This window comes from Citrus sinensis, chromosome 5 (assembly GCF_022201045.2).
Source record: "Citrus sinensis cultivar Valencia sweet orange chromosome 5, DVS_A1.0, whole genome shotgun sequence".
NCBI lineage: Eukaryota > Viridiplantae > Streptophyta > Magnoliopsida > Sapindales > Rutaceae > Citrus > Citrus sinensis.
This window is the reverse complement of record NC_068560.1, coordinates 26,641,962-26,661,456: the sequence shown is the minus strand read 5'-3', so window position 1 is coordinate 26,661,456 and position 19,495 is coordinate 26,641,962. Positions and strand designations below refer to the sequence as shown.

The following is a 19,495-nucleotide window of genomic DNA, read 5'->3' as shown; positions in this document are numbered from 1 at the left end:
GTTAATTATAAAGAATTTATTCCTTCTACACTTGATTTTGGATGGTAAATTATATTTTCTTCTATGTTAATAATAAAAATTTATTCCTTCTAAATATTTACGTATGTGGGATAGATCTCATTTTTTATTTGGTTTTATTTTCAATGTTACAGTCGACAAATTCTCAGACTATACTATTACTTTATTAACCCATAGTGTAATATATGAATAGATTGTAATATAACTTCAAAAAATAAGTTATGAAATTTCACATGGCACGTATGAACCTATTTTAAAATTTATTGAGGCTTGCCTTTAATGTTGTTGATTATATTATTGTGTACACGCTCATAGGTTAGACAGTTTAATTAATATCATTTTAGATAATGTCTTACTTTGATTCGAACCAATTATCTTAACTCAATGTTTGGAATTGTCTCAGCCATGTGGGGGGATCTATCGTTTAGACTTATCTTTGAGACTATATATTCAATTTTTTTTATTTTAACTTATTTTTCATCACTTGTTTTAATCTATATTTTAGACCCTGAAATGCATATTGATTAAGCTTTTGGGTTAAACAATTCAAGTAATGAAATCTATTTGGGTTATTTTTAACGAGTACCTAAATGTTTCAACATATTTTACCGTGCACTCAATTGTTTTGATAATTATTAGTGCACACCCATTCTGTTACTTTTTGCCGTTAAGTAAAACGGCATAAGCTATTATATATTGAAAAGACTAAAATACATCTAAATTGAATTGATTTGGTTGTGCATATACAAAATTACCCATTCTAATTTACAAAATTTACAATAAAAATATAAATCTAAGAGTATAATATAATAAAACTAAACAATAAACAAATAAACAATTTTTGCTTATAATTTTATTTAATTCAATATCTCCATATAAATTTTATTTTCAAGTGAGGACAAAGCAAATTTATAGTAGAGATTATACTTCAATATACTTATTATACCAAATAAATAACCACAAAACAAATAAAGATGCCCTAAAATTTTAGGTTTTATTATTTTTGCATTGCAGCCACCAACCACCATCTCTACAATCGGGACACCATCAAGGGCTATGATTTTTGCAACCGCCATCCCCACCATCGTGACACCACCAGCAGCATCGCCGCCGTCTTGCCGCTACCAGCATCTCACGACTCTTGTGCGCCACTTATTTTCGCCGCCAAATTGCTTGCACTTGCCCCGACCACGCTGCAGCTTGTGAAACTTAAGATGGCAGAGGAGAACAAAGGCGAACAACCCTTGTTGCCGGTCATCGGATTTCGGCAACATCAAATTACCCTTGCATTGTTTTTGTTTTATGTTTGAAATGGAGAAGAAAATTAAAAAAAGGAAAGGAAAACGGAGAAGGAAATGAATATAATTTTTATTATTTTAGTTCTTACATACTTGCATTTCCTGTTTTACCCTTTTGATCGTTAAACTTGTGGAGTTTATTTTTTAACTTAATGATTTAAAGTGACTTAACTTAATTATTTAAGTTAATTAGAGGTGTTTGTTTTTATAACTTAATGAGACTTTTTAGATAATTTTGACTTAATAAAATAAGTCAATTTTTTTAACTTTTTACTTAATGGAGAAATCTGAATTAAGTCAATTACTTGCTAATCTCAAAAATATCCCTGCTTTATAATTTATTTTTCATGTCTATTCCAAAACTCACCCATAGATATTTGCACCACATAAAAATTTTCCTATTTTTTCTTTCTTATATTATATACGATAAAATTTAAAATTTATGGTATTGAATATAGTTTTACTTATAAATGTTAAAATATTATGGTATTTAATTTATTATTTATTTAACATTTAAATTTAATAAGGATACAAATGTAAATGTACATATTTTCAGCTTTTTAAGTTTAAAAAAACAAACAACTTAATACTTATTTTTCGATATTCGGATAAAAAAATAAACATATTATTCAGATTCAGACATTCAGATCTATTCAAAATTCAGATTAATTCAAGTTTATTCAGATTTCAGATAAAAAAACAAACGCTACCTAACATAAAATTTTAACATTTTGGGTGTGTGGTGATAGTTGTCAAAACAAGTGGGTGTACGATAAAAAAAATGTTGAAATATTTGGGTACTGGTTAAAAATAACCCAATCTATTTTTTCAAGGCATAAGACAGTGAGACGGGTAAAACATATATAATTGGCATTGAGAACAAGTACCCCACACGTTTTCTGGTATCAATGCATGAAGTCCTTCGCCCTTGTTGATGACTAATGATTGCAGACAAATTCAATTATGCGGGTTCATTTTCTCTGCAAAAATTTTTTACCAGCAGAAAAACTTCTTTCAATTGTCAACTTCACAATGATTAACCATCACTGTTTTTTTCTGCAAATGATCATTCTACAGTTAATCTAATAATGTATCGAAACAGCAAACTCCCAAATTAAAATAAATTCAGTGCGACAAATGGCGAAGGGTTGGTGACAACACTTACCAATTAATAAATGTTAATCGATGTTCACTCGTTTCATTTGCCATTACTGCTGTGTGGATGGTATAATATTGTCACAATTTCATTTGATAGTTGTTCAAGAGTTGGATCTTCTTATTTGAGTTTCCACAAATCTTGTGTTATATTCATGCATTCGTAATAATATTATGATAAAATTAAATGATATTTCATTTTGCTGGAAAAAAAAAATTTAATGATAAAATATCTGGGTCTGTTTCATGCCACTATAGACTAACAAATTAACTTGGAGAATGAAATGATAATATTTTAATTTTACTTCATTCAAATTTTGTAATTAAATAATTTGAACTTAAGAGATAAAAACCACTTGATCAAGCGTTTACCCAAATAAAAAATGATAATTAATTAATTTTACCAAGAATGAAAAGTATTACAAAAAATCAAGCTTTTTTTTTTGCCCAATAAAATTAACGATATTAGTAATAACGACATTGACTAAAAGCATATACAAACCAAAATGTTAATTATTAATCTTGGATGAGTTGATGTAGACGAAGAACTTTCAATAGTGGGACTTTAGATTATATGACGATAAATTCCAACAACAACATTATATCCCCATATCTTCAGTTTGGCACAAAAATACAAATTATCACCAATTTACGTGAATAATAAGGTTATAAGAACGACAAGTTGATCACTCTTTCAGTAAATCAACCTTCTTAGTCATCAGTCAGACATTCATACAAATTAAAAAAAAAAATCAACACATCAAAGAACTCAAAACACACATTTGACAGTTGAGGACAGAATTGATACATGTACTGTAGGTAAGGAATGCTACGAACACTACCCGTTGCGGGTTTGTTATTACCAAACTTGCACTTGTAAAAAATTTTAATTACTAAATTTACTCGCAACCTGTGATGAGTTTTTATTTTTTTTAAATCCGTTGTAAATTTTAAAAATTACCAAACATACCCATAACCCGCAACAGATTGTTTGCGGGTTTTGTCATTCAAAATTACAAATATTAAAAAAATACTTTTAATAATACATAAAAAATTAAATTATATAATTCAAACTATAAATTTATGACAATAGCCTAAAAAATCTGTATATGATAATCAATTCTAAATTTTATCAATGTAAATAAAAAAAAAGATTTTAACATTAAAACAAATACACAAAATATAATATATTAATATAACATAAATATATTTTTGTCGTAGGCAAATCATCATCACTAATATTAATGCATTACTCTATCTTTTAATCATTATACAAGTATTATCAACAACATTAATAAGTTAGTTTTGTACAACTATTCTTAACAATTATTTAAAAAAATAAAAACCTAACTTTAGCTAAATAAAAAAACAAATACACACACACGCGCGTGTGTGGGGGGGGGGGTTAAGTTAAAAACTTAATCATATATTTTTATGATTAAATTTTTTAATATAATTTTTATGATTAAAATTAAAAATATAAATAATTAAAAATAAAGAATGTGGGTTGGCATATACCGTGCATATATTTGACAGATTTTTCTTAATACTAAACTAGTTGCAATCCACAGTAAATTTTAGTTTAAAATACCAACCATGCTTAAAGGTTAAAATTTATAAAATTACCTACAGCGAGTGGATTTTTGCAGACTCAAATGGATTGGCCGGTTTTTTTGCCATCTCTATCCATAGACAGATTAAAGGAATAAAGAATATAGAAAAAAGGCCAAAAGAAGAGGGATATGTAATTATCAAATTAATAAATAAAGCATATGTGAGGACGTGGTGAGATTTGGTCCATAGGCGTTTTTGTTTCTAATTTTCCTATCTACTTCTATCTGTTAATAGGAGAAAATATGAACTTCTGATTACTATCATCAATTAATAAGAGGAGAATAATTAATTCTTAACAATAGCTTTTTAATAGTAAGATTAAAATCTACTTCTCTGAACTTTTAAGGTGCAGATTCTCGTATTGAACTACCAAATCGGTGATGGTCCGTACAAGCACATTAGATTTGACAAAGTCAAAGTGTGGAGTCGTGAAGGGAGGATGATATCCTGGCAATTTTGCTTTTTTTTTTTTTTTTTTTTAAAAAAAAATTTTGTAAGTTTTGATGGTGTTGGTGCCATATCTCAAAGGCACCACGTTACAAAACGTATCCACTCTTTTAGATAAAAAGAAATTATTTCAAGAAAAATAACACTTAAGATAAAGTTTCTCAAAAACTTATCAAAAATGATAAGAGAATGAATTACACTCATGCTGATTTTAAAATCTATGATCTAAAAAAACTACATCCAAAGTTATAAAGATAGGAAAACAAGCATATACAAAACGAATATGTATGTTTCCGCACAATGAAATTTACATTCACGTATATAATAATGATGGATGGTATATGTCATTAGGACAATAATTCAACATAAAATCTTAAATTTACGTCATCCATCATCTATAAATAAGAGGCTCATCTCTAAAGAAAAAAAGAACTTTAACCTTTGAAAAATACTATTTATTATTAGAGAGAAACCTTTTTTTCTTTCTTCCCTCGTTAATCAAAATTAAAGGCTAACTTGGATATTAAAGAACTTTTTTTAACCACCATATTTAAGACTAATTGATCATTACAAGTTATTCATGAGTTACAAATACGCGTGGAGATAAAAATCTGACCCCTTGGAATGCACAGTAAAAAGGTTAACCCAAAAAAAGCCAAAAGCAGTTGCTAGTTGTCGACACCACACAAGTGCTTCCAAAAAATACTGTGCATTGTGGGCTTCTCAATAATAGTAAAGTCCCCCCAGAGGTACCGTATTGATAGTGAAGTTCACGAAAACGACCTTTATTTATAAGTTTCCAAGTGCTTCTTTGGTTCATTTTGTGTATGGCGCCTAGTGAACCCATTATTGATCCAAATTATTGGTTATTTACTACTCTAGGCATCGGAATGATGATCTCGGATGTAAATTTTCCTATTATAACCTCTAATTTAGAGTGGCTTTAATACTCGCAACAACCTCCTAGCACGATAGCAAAGTGTTCTCTAATTATGGAAATATTTTTGTTTCTTTATATGTGATAAACACTCTCTTTAAGAACGAGTTACAAATTATAGTCTATAAATGACTTTGATTTAGATGGGTTTATAAAATTATTATGATACTCTTAGCGTCTTATTAGACCAAATGATATTCGAATTAAATTTATGATTATCTTAATTTCATCTACATTGTTTGCATTGCGTTTTAATTTTGTTTTGAGTGAGAGAAGATTTTATTTGAAATATCTTGAAGAAAATCTTATCTCTATCAAAATTATTATAAATTTAATTAAAGTTATCATAAAGTAGAGATAGATAACGAAACTAGTATTAATTTATGTAAAATTTTAATAGATTTTTTAAACAATTATCAGTAGGTTGTCTTACATTCAAAAATATATTTCATAAATAAAAGGGGCATGTAGGCTTCCAAAATAAAAATGTTTAAATTAAATTCCTGTACAAATGAGTGGTAGAACCCAAAAAAAATTGAATTTGTATTATTCATTATAAATTTAAATTTTGCCTTTCAAAATTTTTAATAATCTCTCATAAATTTGTAGAAAATTGATTAAAAAGAAAAGGTTATCTTCAAATATCTCCACTCTATTAATCACATGTAACATATTTTTTGGGGCGTGTTCGTTCTCTCACGGTCCACCAATCAAAAGGTTGTGATTTTTTGAGCCTACGTTCAGGAATACGTAGAAAATTGCTACCCTTATCAACGTACTCGTGTGTACTTGGCTTATAGCAAGGACAGGGTGCTTTCTGATAACGATGGGCCCTTGGATTTCCCTATCAACATAAATGAACGGTGGATAACGCCAACAATTTTGTATCTTCACTCTTAACGTCTAACCTTACGCTCCCAAGCGGCTTACCAATGTAATCAGCGCCTAGGCACCGATGATCCAACGGTGTAGGATTCATAGGTCATAGTTTAGTACTTGATCATAATATATACGTACTTTTCATTAATAAAATATAATTAAATTCTATTTAACTAATTTTAAGAACTCTTTCCTAATTTTTAATATAATTGTACATGGGTTGGCTAGACCTGTTTTGTGACGAGTCAGTTCATGCAGAAATTTTACAATTAATTTCTATTTAACTAAATCATTACTGTATATATATTGGAAAATGAGATTCTTCCCACGTTAAGCACCACAATAAGCACCAAACGGTGCGTTTTGGACATACTATAAAATGAGCCAACTCACGTGTAATACACATAGCAATCCCAACACACGTGCAATCCATCTCACGCGACGCACAACTTTTCTCCATTTGCTCTCACAGAAATCTCACTGTTCTCAAACCTTCTGAGGGTGCTCGGCGTTGGTCTCTGGCCGTGGGTCTGCTGTCTCTCTTCCCTGTCGTCTCTATTCTCAAACTTTCTCGGCGGTGGTGCTTGGCATTTGTCTCTGGCCGTGGATCTCTCGTCGTTGGTCTCTCACCGTGGGTCTGCTTTCTCTCTTCTCTATCGTCTCTGCTGCTCTCAAATTGTGTAGGTAATGGCAAATTTCGTGAGTATTGCTTGTCATTGACTATTGTGAATTATTTATTTGTGTGTTACCGGACAAGGATGATTTTCTTTTGGAAGGGGTGAAATTGCAACTGTTCATAGTGATAGAGAGAGATTTAAGTTTGAAATTTGTTCTTTTATGTTTGAAGATGAGTAGAGAGTGATAGCATTATCCAAAAGCTAGTTTATTTCGATTATTCATCACATCAGTTAGTAAAGATTGTAAATGTGATTGCCTAGTTCCTCTCATGTTTGCTGGGTCATAATTGCAGGAAAAATAGCTTTAGTTTAGTTGGAAGGCCCTTTTGTTTTACATGACGGATGTGTGAAATTTTGCAGTGCCCTTGATTTAGATTTCCGTATTGACATGATTTCTAACAAATACAACAAGTTATAGGACTAAAAGATGAAAATATTGTATTGATATACTGGTAAGTAATAATTGCTAGATTATTAAGTATGCATACTCAAAGCTTTGAACTAAAGAAAAATTTCTTTCAGCCCTTTAAAACCCCTAGGTAATTCACTTACAGTAAGCACAGACAAAAACACTTCCAATCTCTAATTTTACCATATTAGAAATTTTTTCTCCACGTGTTGAAGTTAGTCATGCAAGTTGAAACCAATCTGTTTAAGCTTGGGGTTTTATGTCCTGAATCAAGGTTAAAAGTATTATAGCTTTAGCTATTCCTGAAGTGAATTTCTGTTAAAAAGCTATGCACGCATTAAGTTAGTGCGAGAGTCTGCTGAAGCATATGTCAGCTGTGTGTTTGGAGCTGAGTATTCTTCATTCCACATTTTGGGTTTTGGTTGACCTCCAGCATGACTCAACCCACTTGAGTTAAAAGCCGTAGAGTAACATTCTACCCATGATATTTGAGTTTATCAAGTCACCATATTTTAATACTTCTCTGGAAAACAAATATATATGTTAAATCAGGTAGGAAAAATAAAAAGTTAATTATGGAGTTGTAATAGTGCAACTAAGGTTTTGAAACATTAAGATCTTTAGCCATTATGTTACTATCCCGTAGTTATTTTTAAGTTACAAGAGATAATAAAAAATAACATCATATTTTAATTACTTACACTAATCCTGCAAGTGCTGATGGTCTAAAGTTACTTACACTAACCCCCAACTAGTCAACTCCATCAATTCACTTTCATTTCTAAGAACAGAGCCATGCCCCTTCTTCTCATTTGACCATATTTTTCTTCTTTTTGTTTTCTTTGTAGTTGAAATTAAATAATTTTATTTGAGCTGAATGAATGCAGTAAGATGTATTTCTTTTTTTGGGGGGGAGAAAAAAAATCAATAAGCTGGTTTTTAATATATTGGCTACCATTTTTTCTTTCTGGAAGGAATCTGGGTTGAAGTGTATATTGAACAGAATTTGTTCAATCATTATGTCTTCAAGCACAAACGAAATTCAAACACAACTGAAAGCTTGTGATAAATGCTGCAACAACAATAAGGTCTTGCGAACTTCACGAACAAAAGAAAATCCGAATCGTAGGTTTTGGAAGTGCAAAGGATGTGGGGCTTTTGAATGGGATGATGATTGGAAGAGCAGTGAATGTAATGATTTTAGAGGGATGGAAGATCGTATTATAAATCAGAATAAAATTGACATGTTGTTAGCAGAAGTCCGCAAGTTGGGCCATCAAATCGAATGCATATCTCTTAAATTTCAGTTGCTTGAGCAAGAATTTCAGCGAAGACAACAACCAAGTGTTCTTGTAACATACGTCCCGCAAATAATGATAACTCTTTTAATATGTATTATATTTAAGTTGTGTAATTAATTAATGTATTGTTAGTGCAATGACTTGTTGAACCAGTTTTTAAGATAACTTTGGTATTGATGGGGAAATGATATTCCTTTTTTTGCAAAAAATTTGTTGGTAGTCCATAACTCCTGTGTCATTTGCTTCTTTGAATCAATTAATTTTTCCTCTGTTGCAAAGCCAAATATAATCATTTATAATTATAATATTTTGACCAAATAAAAAGCAATAACATAATTCCTGCACTTCTGCACTTTAAAGAATTCCAAAATTCCAGTAGCATAACAATTTCTGCACTTTCCAGAATTCCAGTACAATAACAGAATTTCTGCACTTCTGCACTTTAAACAATTTCTGCACTTTCCAGTAGCATAATAATTTCTGCACTTCTGCACTTTAAATAATTCCAGAAGTCCAGTAACATAACAATTTCTGCACTTTCCAGAATTCCAGTACAATAACAGAATTTCTGCACTTCTGCACTTTAAACAATTTTTGCACTTTTCAGTAGCATAACAATTTATGCACTTCTGCACTTTAAATAATTCCAGAAGTCCAGTAACATAACAATTTCTGTACTTTCCAGAATTCCAGTACAATAACAGAATTTCTGCACTTCTGCACTTTAAACAATTTTTGCACTTTCCAGTAGCATAACAATTTATGCACTTCTGCACTTTAAATAATTCCAGAATTCCAGTAGCATAACAATTTTTGCACTTTAAAGAATAACAGAATTCCAGTAGCATAGAATACATCCAGAATTCCAGAATAACATAAAACAATTTCTGCACTTTAAAGAATATCAGAATTCCAGTAGCATAGAATTAAAAAATAACAGAATATCATTTATCCATCCACCATTCCAGTAGCACACAATTAAGGAATAACAGATTTGCAGCATCTCCCTCAATTCCAATCCAATAGCACATGACCAAATAACCCCCTAGCTTCTCTGGAACTTTCTTCATTATATGCCATAAACACCACCGATGTCGAGTATTGGGAAAGACATTCTGAATTGCAACTTTCATTGCCCTGTCTTGATCTGTAATGATTCCATTAGGAGCTGAATTAGACATGCAAGATAGCCATGTTCGAAATAACCACGTGAATGTCTCAATATCTTCGTGTGAAATCAATCCACACCCAAACAGAATAGAATGCCCATGATGATTAACTCCTACAAATGGAGCGAACGACATATCATACTTATTTGTAAGATACGTGGTGTCAAATGTAACAACGTCTCCAAACTCCTTGTACGCTTCCCTATTCCTTGGCTCGGCCCAAAAAACATTTTTTAATCGTCCCTCATCATACACTTGCATACTAAAGTAAAACCTATTATCTTCTACTTGCATTTTCATAAAATAGTTTTGAAGAGCAGCAGCATCCCCATCTCCAAGCCGCAATCTTCTTTCTTTTTGAACATGATTTCTACAATCTCTTTCTATGAATGTCACATTTTCATGACCACCAGCCTCAATAACAAGTGATTGATAATTCTTACATAATCTGATTCCTGCTCGATCATTTACATCAAGCCTTTTTTTTGCATATGTATTGAGGCTACGATTGCACCGAAAATACTTGGATTTGGTTGGAGTTAACAGCACATGGTTGTGTTCAAGATTTAAGCTTCGAATTGTCCACTTTCCATCATCCCCTAAACCAGCTCCCAATCTAGCATTGCAGCCTGTTTTTGCATTAGGTTGGGGTTTTAAAATATTCACAGATTTGCTTCTTGTTTCACCACTTCTCCCACAAGCAAAAGTCACATTTCTAAGAATCCCACCACTATCCTTTCTACTAGTTCTCCTCAAAATCGGAAACCCTTTTCTTTTACCGTACTCTTTGAAGTAAATAAACAAATCAACATCACTATCAAATGACATCCCAATTATTGGCTCATCGTTCTCCTCAAATTTCTCCAACTCTTCAACTTCGATGTCTTTTTCCATATTATTTATTTCTACAAAATTGAAATAATTCACATTGACAAAATGAAAGTAACAAAATACAAATAATTCAGCACAACCTCACACAACTAAACTAACTAGTGATGCAAATTGTGAACACAAATTTAATATATACCAGCAGAATTTGCAGCATACGAGATGCCTTTGATTGGAATTTAGTGATTTTTTATTTAATATATAACCCAATGTGCTTATTAATTTTCCAATGGATGCTGATTTAATATATAAAGATTATTGCGCAATTGATACCCTTAAGATTATTGCGCAATTGATTTAATATATAAAAATTTGACTTCACAATTGAATCTTCACACATTTGGAATTATTACAACCAAAATTGGGCATTAATTAAACCAATTACCTCCACTAATTGATTACGACGGCTACAACTATCTACAGGGCAGACAGAGAAAGAGAAACCCAACGAGATGCGCGAGAGAGATCCACGACGAGAGAAAGTCGAAGGAGAGAGCAGCGAGATGAGTGAGAGGCCGGATGAGAGAGACCCGCGGTGAGAGAGAGAGCCACAGCCGAAGACAGACCCAAGGCGAGAGAGAGAGACCCACGGTGAGAGAGAGAGCCACTGCCGAAGACAGACCCAAGGCGAGAGAGAGAGCCACAACCGAAGAGAGACCCACGCTCGAGAGAGAAAGAGAGAAAGAGAGAAAACTGAAAGACAGAGCAATCCCACGATGAAGAGCAGAGCTTGAAGATGGCAAAGAACTGGCTGCAATTGAACTCGTTGCTTGGTGTGAAATGCATGAGTGAGAGTGATGCGTGCGTGAGATGAGATGCGCGTGCAGTGTGTTTGCTTGTTCAAACAGTGCCCTTTTATATTACAAATAAAACGCACCGTTCGGGACTTACTGTGGTGCTTATTGTGGGCTGAATATCGGTGCTGATATATATTTGACCTGTGGCTCCTTATTTTATTAGTTTTTTTTTTCAAAATTTTACAGTATACAGGTTAATGTCTGTTTATTTTCTTATTTTATTAATTATTTTTTTTCCTAAATTTTGCAGACCTTGGAAAGAGTTTCCGAACGGACCCCGTTTGTCGTCACGTGGCGTGGCGTTGGCCGCACGCACGGAAGCTTTTGTCCTGTCCCGTTCTATTTCTTTGTTTCTTTCTCGAAATTAAAAAAAAATGAAAAAGAAAAAATAAATTCCACTTATTTATTACGACCAAAATAATAATGAAAATAGAAACTCTTAAAAGACATAAATGATAACAAAACATATTAACGAATTAGTAATTAATTTGCCAATTTTTATCACATGGGTCCCACTTACCAGCTATCTTTCGGCCGATCACTTTGTCGTCTATCTTGTCCCCATTCACTGTTGTGCGCACTTTAGTATTTGTCTTTAACCTCTAGCTAATTTACGCCTCCCTTCTTATCACATCACTTCTCTCTCTCTCTGTTTTATTGCAGTTAGATTTTATAAAGTTGTAGCAATTTTATAATATTTTCAGTAAGTGATTACTGCCACCTTATTACTTTTTTTCTGAAAAGATAGTGAATGAGAGCCCGAAAAATTGGAAGTTTGTGGCTTTATTTAGCGCGATCCTAGTAGAGTGAATGAATATTTGATGATTTTGTGAAGTGGGGATTAAAGTATGTGAAAAACTGATGAAGTGGGCTGCTCTTTAAACAGGATCTGTGTTCAAAAGTTTTTGGCTTTATCGTTATTTTGGGATTTTGTTTTTTGGAGAACTAGTTCTGATGGCTGCCAGTGAAGAAGTGAACCTCAATGATTCCAAGGTGTGTTTTTCTTTTCCCTTGGAAAATTTACTTATTTTGTTCATTTTGTGATCTTTTTAGTTCAAAGTTTTGTTGAAAGATTTGAAACTCCTGATGGGTTTGCTGTCGGTATATGGATTTGATCAGTGTTTTGGTTTCTGAGAGTTGAAATTTTCTCTGATTTTAAGTCGGCCTCTTGGGGGAAATGATGCATATGTCGATTTTTTGTACTGGTTTGTTGTTGTTATTGTTCGTTTGTATATGGTTATTTGGGTTCTGGGATTGTGTTCTTGATAGGGGAATATTTTGCCCTTTTTCTTGAAAATTTGGGATTGTTTTGTTTTTGGTTTTGATTTCCTGTCATAGGATGCTATGGCTGGTTTTAAGACTCTGGGTTGCCTAAAGTTTAGATTTTGCCCCATTGCTTCTACTTTTCTTCTCTTTTTATGCTGAAGTTGAAAAGTCACCAGTTCCGCTTCCAGTTTAAAGCTGTTTTCAGTAGGTTTTTGATAGATTTTGAAGATTATTTGAGGGTCTTATTAAAAACCAAAGAAAAAAAAAAGGATTATTGGAGGGTTTGCTTATGAGTTTCTTTTACTATTGTTATCATCGTTATCACTTTTTATTTATTTATTTTTTTTGGGGGGATTTGATCAATTTAATTTGGAGGGCACCTTTGATTTGCATTTTTGGTTAGAGCCTTGACTTTTGCTTCTGTCCCTTCCATATTGGCATCTGCTCCTTGATTTTCTGCTATGTAATTAAAGTGTGTGATTGTTCATATCTGGGGTTTCTATAGCTCTTCTCTTTTATATTGTTTTCAGTTTCTTAACTTCTGTTTGGATAGCTACAAATCTTGGTAATATGTTGGCATGAAGTTGAAGTCTGATCCTGTGATTTTCTGTCTAGATGGTGGTTCCATTGCATACATGGGTTCTTATCTCTAATTTTAAGTTGGCTTACAATCTTCTTCGTCGTCCTGATGGCACTTTCAATCGCCACTTGGCAGAGTTCCTTGACCGGAAAGTCCCAGCAAATGCAAATCCTGTTGATGGTGTCTTTTCCTTTGATGTCATTGTTGACCGTGGCACCAACCTACTTTGCAGGATTTATCGACCTACAAATGGGGAAGAGCATCGGCCAAATATTGCCGAGCTGGAGAAGCCTGTGAGCTCTGAGGTTGTTGTGCCAGTAATAATTTTCTTCCATGGAGGAAGCTTTGCACACTCCTCTGCAAATAGTGCCATATATGATATCTTATGTCGCAGACTCGTCGGGACTTGTAAGGCTGTTGTGGTCTCTGTGAATTATAGGCGTGCACCTGAAAATCGATATCCTTGTGCTTATGATGATGGATGGACAGTTCTAAAGTGGGCTAAATCGAGATCATGGCTTCAAAGTAAGGACTCTAAAGCTCATATCTACTTGGCTGGGGATAGCTCTGGTGGCAACATAGTTCACCATGTTGCTTTAAGAGCAGTAGAATCAGAAGTCGAAATATTGGGGAATATACTGCTCAACCCAATGTTTGGTGGGCAGGAGCGTACTGAATCTGAGAAGAGATTAGATGGAAAATATTTTGTCACTGTCCAAGATCGGGACTGGTATTGGAGAGCTTATCTTCCTGAAGGAGCAGATAGGGATCATCCGGCATGTAATCCATTTGGTCCAAAAGGTATAGATCTTGTAGGAGTGAAATTCCCTAAGAGTCTTGTTGTGGTAGCTGGTTTGGATCTCATTCAGGACTGGCAACTAGCTTACATGGAAGGCCTGAAGAAGGCTGGCCAAGATGTAAAACTTCTATATCTGGAGCAGGCAACTATCGGGTTCTATTTCTTGCCTAATAACGGTCACTTCTACACAGTCATGGACGAGATAAGTAATTTTGTGAGTTGTAACTATTGATATGCTTAACTTTTACCAATGGGCAGTCGACCACACAGAAGCTTTAGATTGCACTTGGGCTAATCAAAGGTTGTTTGCAGTTTATATAGTTGTCTAGTATTATGCTATTCTGTTTTACTAATTGTGGTGGTGTTCTACTATAAGGTGCCTGAGTCAAATTCTAGATATGATTAGACTGAGGCACTCGGTTATCAGGGCCAGAAAATTTAGTTCGGCAACTAGCTGGATGTGGATGTGTTCTGTTATACATGCAGTCATCTGAACGTGGGTGATATAGTTCAATGAAGCTTTAATGCAGCATGAACTGTTTGACTAAGTTTAGTAAACCCATAAAATTTGAGAGTGCTCGCTCTAGCTTCCAGCCACAATGGAGAGGAAGACTGAGTATTGGTATAACATTTGGTGGCCGATCAATTGGGTTCGGTCCCTGGCTCATATTATATAAGCTAATTTCAAGAACATGGATGGGAAATCTTCCGTGGTGTTGTGATCCTGTTATGTGTATACATGTATTAGTATATATAAAGACGATCGTTTATCTGTTGTAACTGTTTTCATTTTCTTCTTTATTCGACTTCAATTCTGGTATTCTGTGCCTAATTTGTGCCTTACTGCTTGGTAACTGTAAATATAATAACATTGAGAAAATGTGGTAGTTTTGCTGTAGTCTTATGTCCATTGTTCACAGTTATATTGATATGCAACAGATTTTAAGGTAAACAACCTTGAAAAACATACTCTATATTATCATCAGCCCATTGGTTTCCTGCATCTCTACTGTTCTATTTTTGACGGAAGATTTGTGATCAGCTAAGATATATGTTTATTAGAGATAATAGGCTAATGGCATGGAGTACATTTATATAATAGTCATTTAGAAGTTGGGAAGAAGTTTTAATTCCTTGTCAACTTTAAAGGTATTGCCTTTCCCTCCACGGAATCCTGTGTTCAGATTAGCCTAAATTCAACCCCACAAAATGATTGGAACTTGGGAAGCAATTTTCGCTGGTCCATTTTGGCTGTGGATAGAGATTGATTTGGTTCAATCCTGTCAGTTCTTGAATGCGAGTAATCTGGAGCTGGGGATAGCACAAGATACAAAAATTGGCTTGTTTTGTTAGTGGAGGAACCAAAAGAATATAAATGATGGTTAGACTTTGGATGCATTTTAAGGGACCACTTAAGTAAACCACACATCTCTCTTGAGAACATGAATTTGCTATCAGAATGACAAAAGAACATTAGCATGGGGATAAAAGAAACAGCTAAGCTTTGATTGAGACATTAACCATTTCTAATTTGAACCTTTGTGGACCAACTTAAGCATGATGTTAGCAACTTTTATGCTTCTAAGTAATCAGCAGAAATTGCTTGCACCATTGAACGCTAATGTGTACTAATGCAATGATGATTTCTTTCTCACAACAAACCTTATTTTTAGCTAGCTATACACGGACAATCTGTAGTCTGTTAAAGGACAAATTGAATTGTTGCCATGGAATGTGAATTAGCCAGCAAGTTATCAGGTGACATTTTTGGCACTTATATTTGCCATTATAATGTACAATAGAAATCAAACAAAGGGCACAGCAATAAAATCTTGCCTCTGCCTATGCCACAACAGAAATTAAATGTACATAATGTGTGCATCTACAATGCCACAACAAAATATAACAGCACTTTCGATGATTTAAATTTTGACAATTTTGTAAATCATTGAACCATAAACAGGTAAAAGAAGGGAAGTGAACATGGTGATGCAGGTGAAGTGCAATAAAATTGATGCTTCATTTATTGCATTCACCTAACATGAAATAATTAGGTCACAATTCATTAGCCTTAATCATATGCTTGACCCAAAAAAGAGACATGGAAATTGTAGAAAAAGTTCAAATGGAAATGATTACTTCAGAATCAAATTCTCATCAGCAGAATTAATAGGGACCATTATGTATGTACTAGTAGAACAGATACCTTATCCATGCATCATATTCCATTCTTACTTAACAAAAACAATAACCATTTTGATCTAATCAACAATGCAAATGGAAATGCAAATAAATCCACATAGAACCAGTCAGAGCACGGAGTAAAATCAATAATTTATAACTGCAAATGAGCATATAAGAGAAAACGGGAACTGAGATTATGAATTGATGATATTCATACTCATAAAGCAGTTCAAAGTTATCATCTTGAAATAGGATCCTCTCCTGATCTGAATTCTGATCCTATCATCTTATGCTGTAATTTCAGCATCATTCAAAAGACATTATTAGTGTTTAGAAGTTAAAAAACTATCAAAACAGCAATTGGTCAAGAAGTTCATGATCATCTAATTCTCGAATAGAGATTTCTTTGAATGAAAAAAACAGACAAATGAATCAAACTACTCAGCGGATTCTAGCAATATATGCAACAGAAGCTGCAGCAAAGATAGTTGTTGCAGAAGACACCACAGTCCAGAAGCTCTTCTTCTTCTGTGCCTCCACGGAGTTCTGCATTAACTCAACTCGATGCTTCATGTCGTCAACCAATTTCTCCCTGTTCCTAAAAGCATTCACAATTGCTTGGAACTCAGCCGCATATTGATCAGTTTCACCTTGCAGCTTCTTCTCATCAACAAACAGTTCTTGCTGTCCATCAATATCATTTTCGGATTGACATACCATAGCTGCAGTGTTCTTCAACATGCTCAAAGCTCGATCAGAATTAAAACCAATTGATTCCATTTTAGCCCTCAAATCATCAGCATTTCGTTTTGCCTCCAAAAGATTCTTCTGCATCAATTCTTTCTCCTCTGCCAACAGTCCAATGTGACTCTCCATTTTCTTCCTTAGATCAACTAGAGTCTCACGCTCATTCCTAGTTTTTGCCAATTCTTCAACCTTCTCTTCAAACCTCTTTTCCATTTCTGATAATTTCAACCTCAAGTCCATGCCACTCTTTCTCTGCTCATCCAAATCCTTCCAAGCATTATCTCTCTCTAGAGTAGCTTGATCAAGAGCACTTTTATAATCTGCAAGTTCATTGACCAATTGTTTGCTTTTATCTTGTTGATCTCTACAAGACGCTTTTAGCTTAAAAACAACATCCCTCAATTCACCAATCTCCTTATGCAGCCCAGAAATCTCATTATCCTGGCAAACTTTCCTCTCCTCAATATCATTCTTCTCTCGAAGCAATTTTGCAATCTCTCCCTCCTTATCATCTAACACCACCACAGCCTTCTCCAACCTATGGGAGATCTCATCCTTCTCTTCTATCAGCCTCTCAATCCTTTTCTGCTTCTCCCTTTCCTGATCCAACAAAGCTTTGATCTCCAAAACCATCTCTAGTTTCTCATCCATAGCCTCGCTGCAACTATTTTCCAATTCAAGAATCTTTCCACACAAAACTTTCTCCTCCTTTTGCAAAGCCAAAACAATCTCATTCAATTTGTTTACTTCTTTCTCCAGCTCATCATTAATCACCTTTTGCTCACTGTTCTGCATCTCAATTGCATTCTTTTCCTTCACAATCACTTTAATCTTTAGCTTCAAATCATCAGTTTCCTTTTCCAATCCAACCAATCTCTTCCCAAGCAAACCTTTTTCTTTCGTGAAAGCTTCAATATCTCCATCCCTCTCATTTTTCTCCTTCTTTAACCTTCCATAATCACTCTGTAGCACTAAAATCTCACTTCTCAAATTCCTCTCTTTTCCTTCCATTTCAATCAGTCTATCTTTCAACCTACTTGCCTCCTTAACTTGACAATCAAGCTCACCCTTCATCAAATCCTTCTCCCTACATGCCTGGCTCAATCTCTCCCTCTCATTTTCAATATTACCCATCAATCCACTAACTTCACTCTTCAAAGCGATAATCTCATTTTCCCTCTCATTCTTCTCTTCATCGAGCCCCTCACCCATTTCCTTCATCTGGGTCATCAGAAAAACACAAAACAAACCCTTCTCAATCTCCAAGCTGACTTTTTTGTCACTCTCACCACTCAACTCAGCCAAAAGCTCACTCTTTTCAACTCCAAACAGACTCAACTCAGCCTCTAAAGCGGCCTTGGCTTGACTCAAAGACTCAACCTGTTGCCTCTGTTCATGGCTCCTGTGAACAAGCAAATCGTTCAGGGATTTCAGACGCTTTATCTGCTCTGAAGGGTCCTCCATAGAGTTTCGGTGGGTTAGGGCTACGGTTTTGCCTTGAGTTAGGTTTTGGTTATTCTTTTGCTCTTGTGGGTTTGCTTCATTGGCGTCATTGGTCTTTTGGGTCGCTTTCTTTTTGGCCATTCTTGAGGTGGAGATGATGGGATTTCAGATTTCGAAGATTAGGGTTTTTGCTGGGGCGGGTTTGTTTTTATGGTGGAGAAATGCAGTTGTGACTTGTGAAGATAGAGAGACAGAGAGAAAGAATTTAGAGAGAGAAAGTGGAGGGCTGTTCCAAGAATTCAAATATTGGGGCCCACAGTTTTAGGGATTTTTGGGACTTTGTAAGCCTTTAGGTACCTTAAAATATGGGATTTATTAATTGATCTTGTAATGGGATATGGTTTTTCATATAAATGTGGGTGGTCTGTCGGCGTTCTCGATAAAGAACATTTGGCCATTTATTGATATCGTAGTGATAATAATTCATCCATCATTTATCTGTTTTTTGGGGCTAGAAGCCTAGAAATTGTTTAATTTTGTCTGTAATTTAAAATTATTTTTCAAGGTTTTGATATTATTTACATATTCAATAAAGAAGTTGTATTGTTTTATAGCACATTCGTTAGCTGAGCCTTGCCCTAATCTTCATGATTTATCTTATTGGGGTAAAAATTATACTTTACTCATTGCAATTTTATTTTATTTTATTTTTAAATACAGAAGCTTTATTAAAGAGAAATGAAAATACAAAGGATAGAGGTAGTAATACAAATTAAGAAAATAGCTTATCATTATTTAAAAAAATAGTTTTTTTTTTCTACTACAAACGAGAGGATAGTTGGTAATATTTAAACATGAAAACAACAATACATTTATTTTTTTAGAAG

The 19,495-nt window shown here is 33.8% G+C and overlaps 3 protein-coding genes and 1 long non-coding RNA gene across 4 annotated transcripts; 2 read left to right on the top strand and 2 right to left on the bottom strand.

Annotated features, from left to right (window-relative positions):
• Positions 1-6,650: 6,650 nt before the first annotated feature.
• On the top strand, positions 6,651-8,834 carry LOC102623487 (uncharacterized). Its single transcript, XR_371789.4, has 2 exons — positions 6,651-7,032; positions 8,409-8,834. It is a non-coding gene; the product is annotated as an uncharacterized LOC102623487 (long non-coding RNA).
• A 772-nt stretch (positions 8,835-9,606) lies between these two features.
• On the bottom strand, positions 9,607-11,731 carry LOC127902051 (protein FAR1-RELATED SEQUENCE 5-like). Its single transcript, XM_052440437.1, has 2 exons — positions 11,178-11,731; positions 9,607-10,809 (listed from the first exon to the last, which is right to left on the bottom strand). Exon 2 carries the CDS (start codon positions 10,796-10,798, stop codon positions 9,680-9,682), a length of 1,119 nt encoding a protein of 372 aa, XP_052296397.1. The 5' UTR covers positions 10,799-10,809; positions 11,178-11,731; the 3' UTR covers positions 9,607-9,679.
• Positions 11,732-12,253: 522 nt separating this feature from the next.
• On the top strand, positions 12,254-15,132 carry LOC102619373 (gibberellin receptor GID1C). The gene is made up of 2 exons (XM_006471873.4): positions 12,254-12,582; positions 13,471-15,132. Exons 1-2 carry the CDS (start codon positions 12,544-12,546, stop codon positions 14,464-14,466), a joined length of 1,035 nt encoding a protein of 344 aa, XP_006471936.2. The 5' UTR covers positions 12,254-12,543; the 3' UTR covers positions 14,467-15,132.
• Positions 15,133-16,612: 1,480 nt separating this feature from the next.
• LOC102619078 (spindle pole body component 110-like) lies at positions 16,613-18,958 on the bottom strand. Its single transcript, XM_006471872.4, has one exon. The coding sequence runs from the start codon at positions 18,747-18,749 to the stop codon at positions 16,860-16,862; it is 1,890 nt and encodes a 629-aa protein (XP_006471935.2). The 5' UTR covers positions 18,750-18,958; the 3' UTR covers positions 16,613-16,859.
• Between the last annotated feature and the right edge of the window lie 537 nt (positions 18,959-19,495).

Coding starts and splice junctions, on each gene's coding strand:
- LOC102619373 (XM_006471873.4), top strand. CDS start 12,544: ATGGCTGCCAGTGAAGAAGTGAACCTCAATGATTCCAAG. Junction 12,583..13,470: donor TGAACCTCAATGATTCCAAG/GTGTGTTTTTCT, acceptor TTTTCTGTCTAG/ATGGTGGTTCCATTGCATAC.
- LOC102619078 (XM_006471872.4), bottom strand. CDS start 18,749: ATGGCCAAAAAGAAAGCGACCCAAAAGACCAATGACGCCAATGAAGCA.
- LOC127902051 (XM_052440437.1), bottom strand. CDS start 10,798: ATGGAAAAAGACATCGAAGTTGAAGAGTTGGAGAAATTTGAGGAGAAC.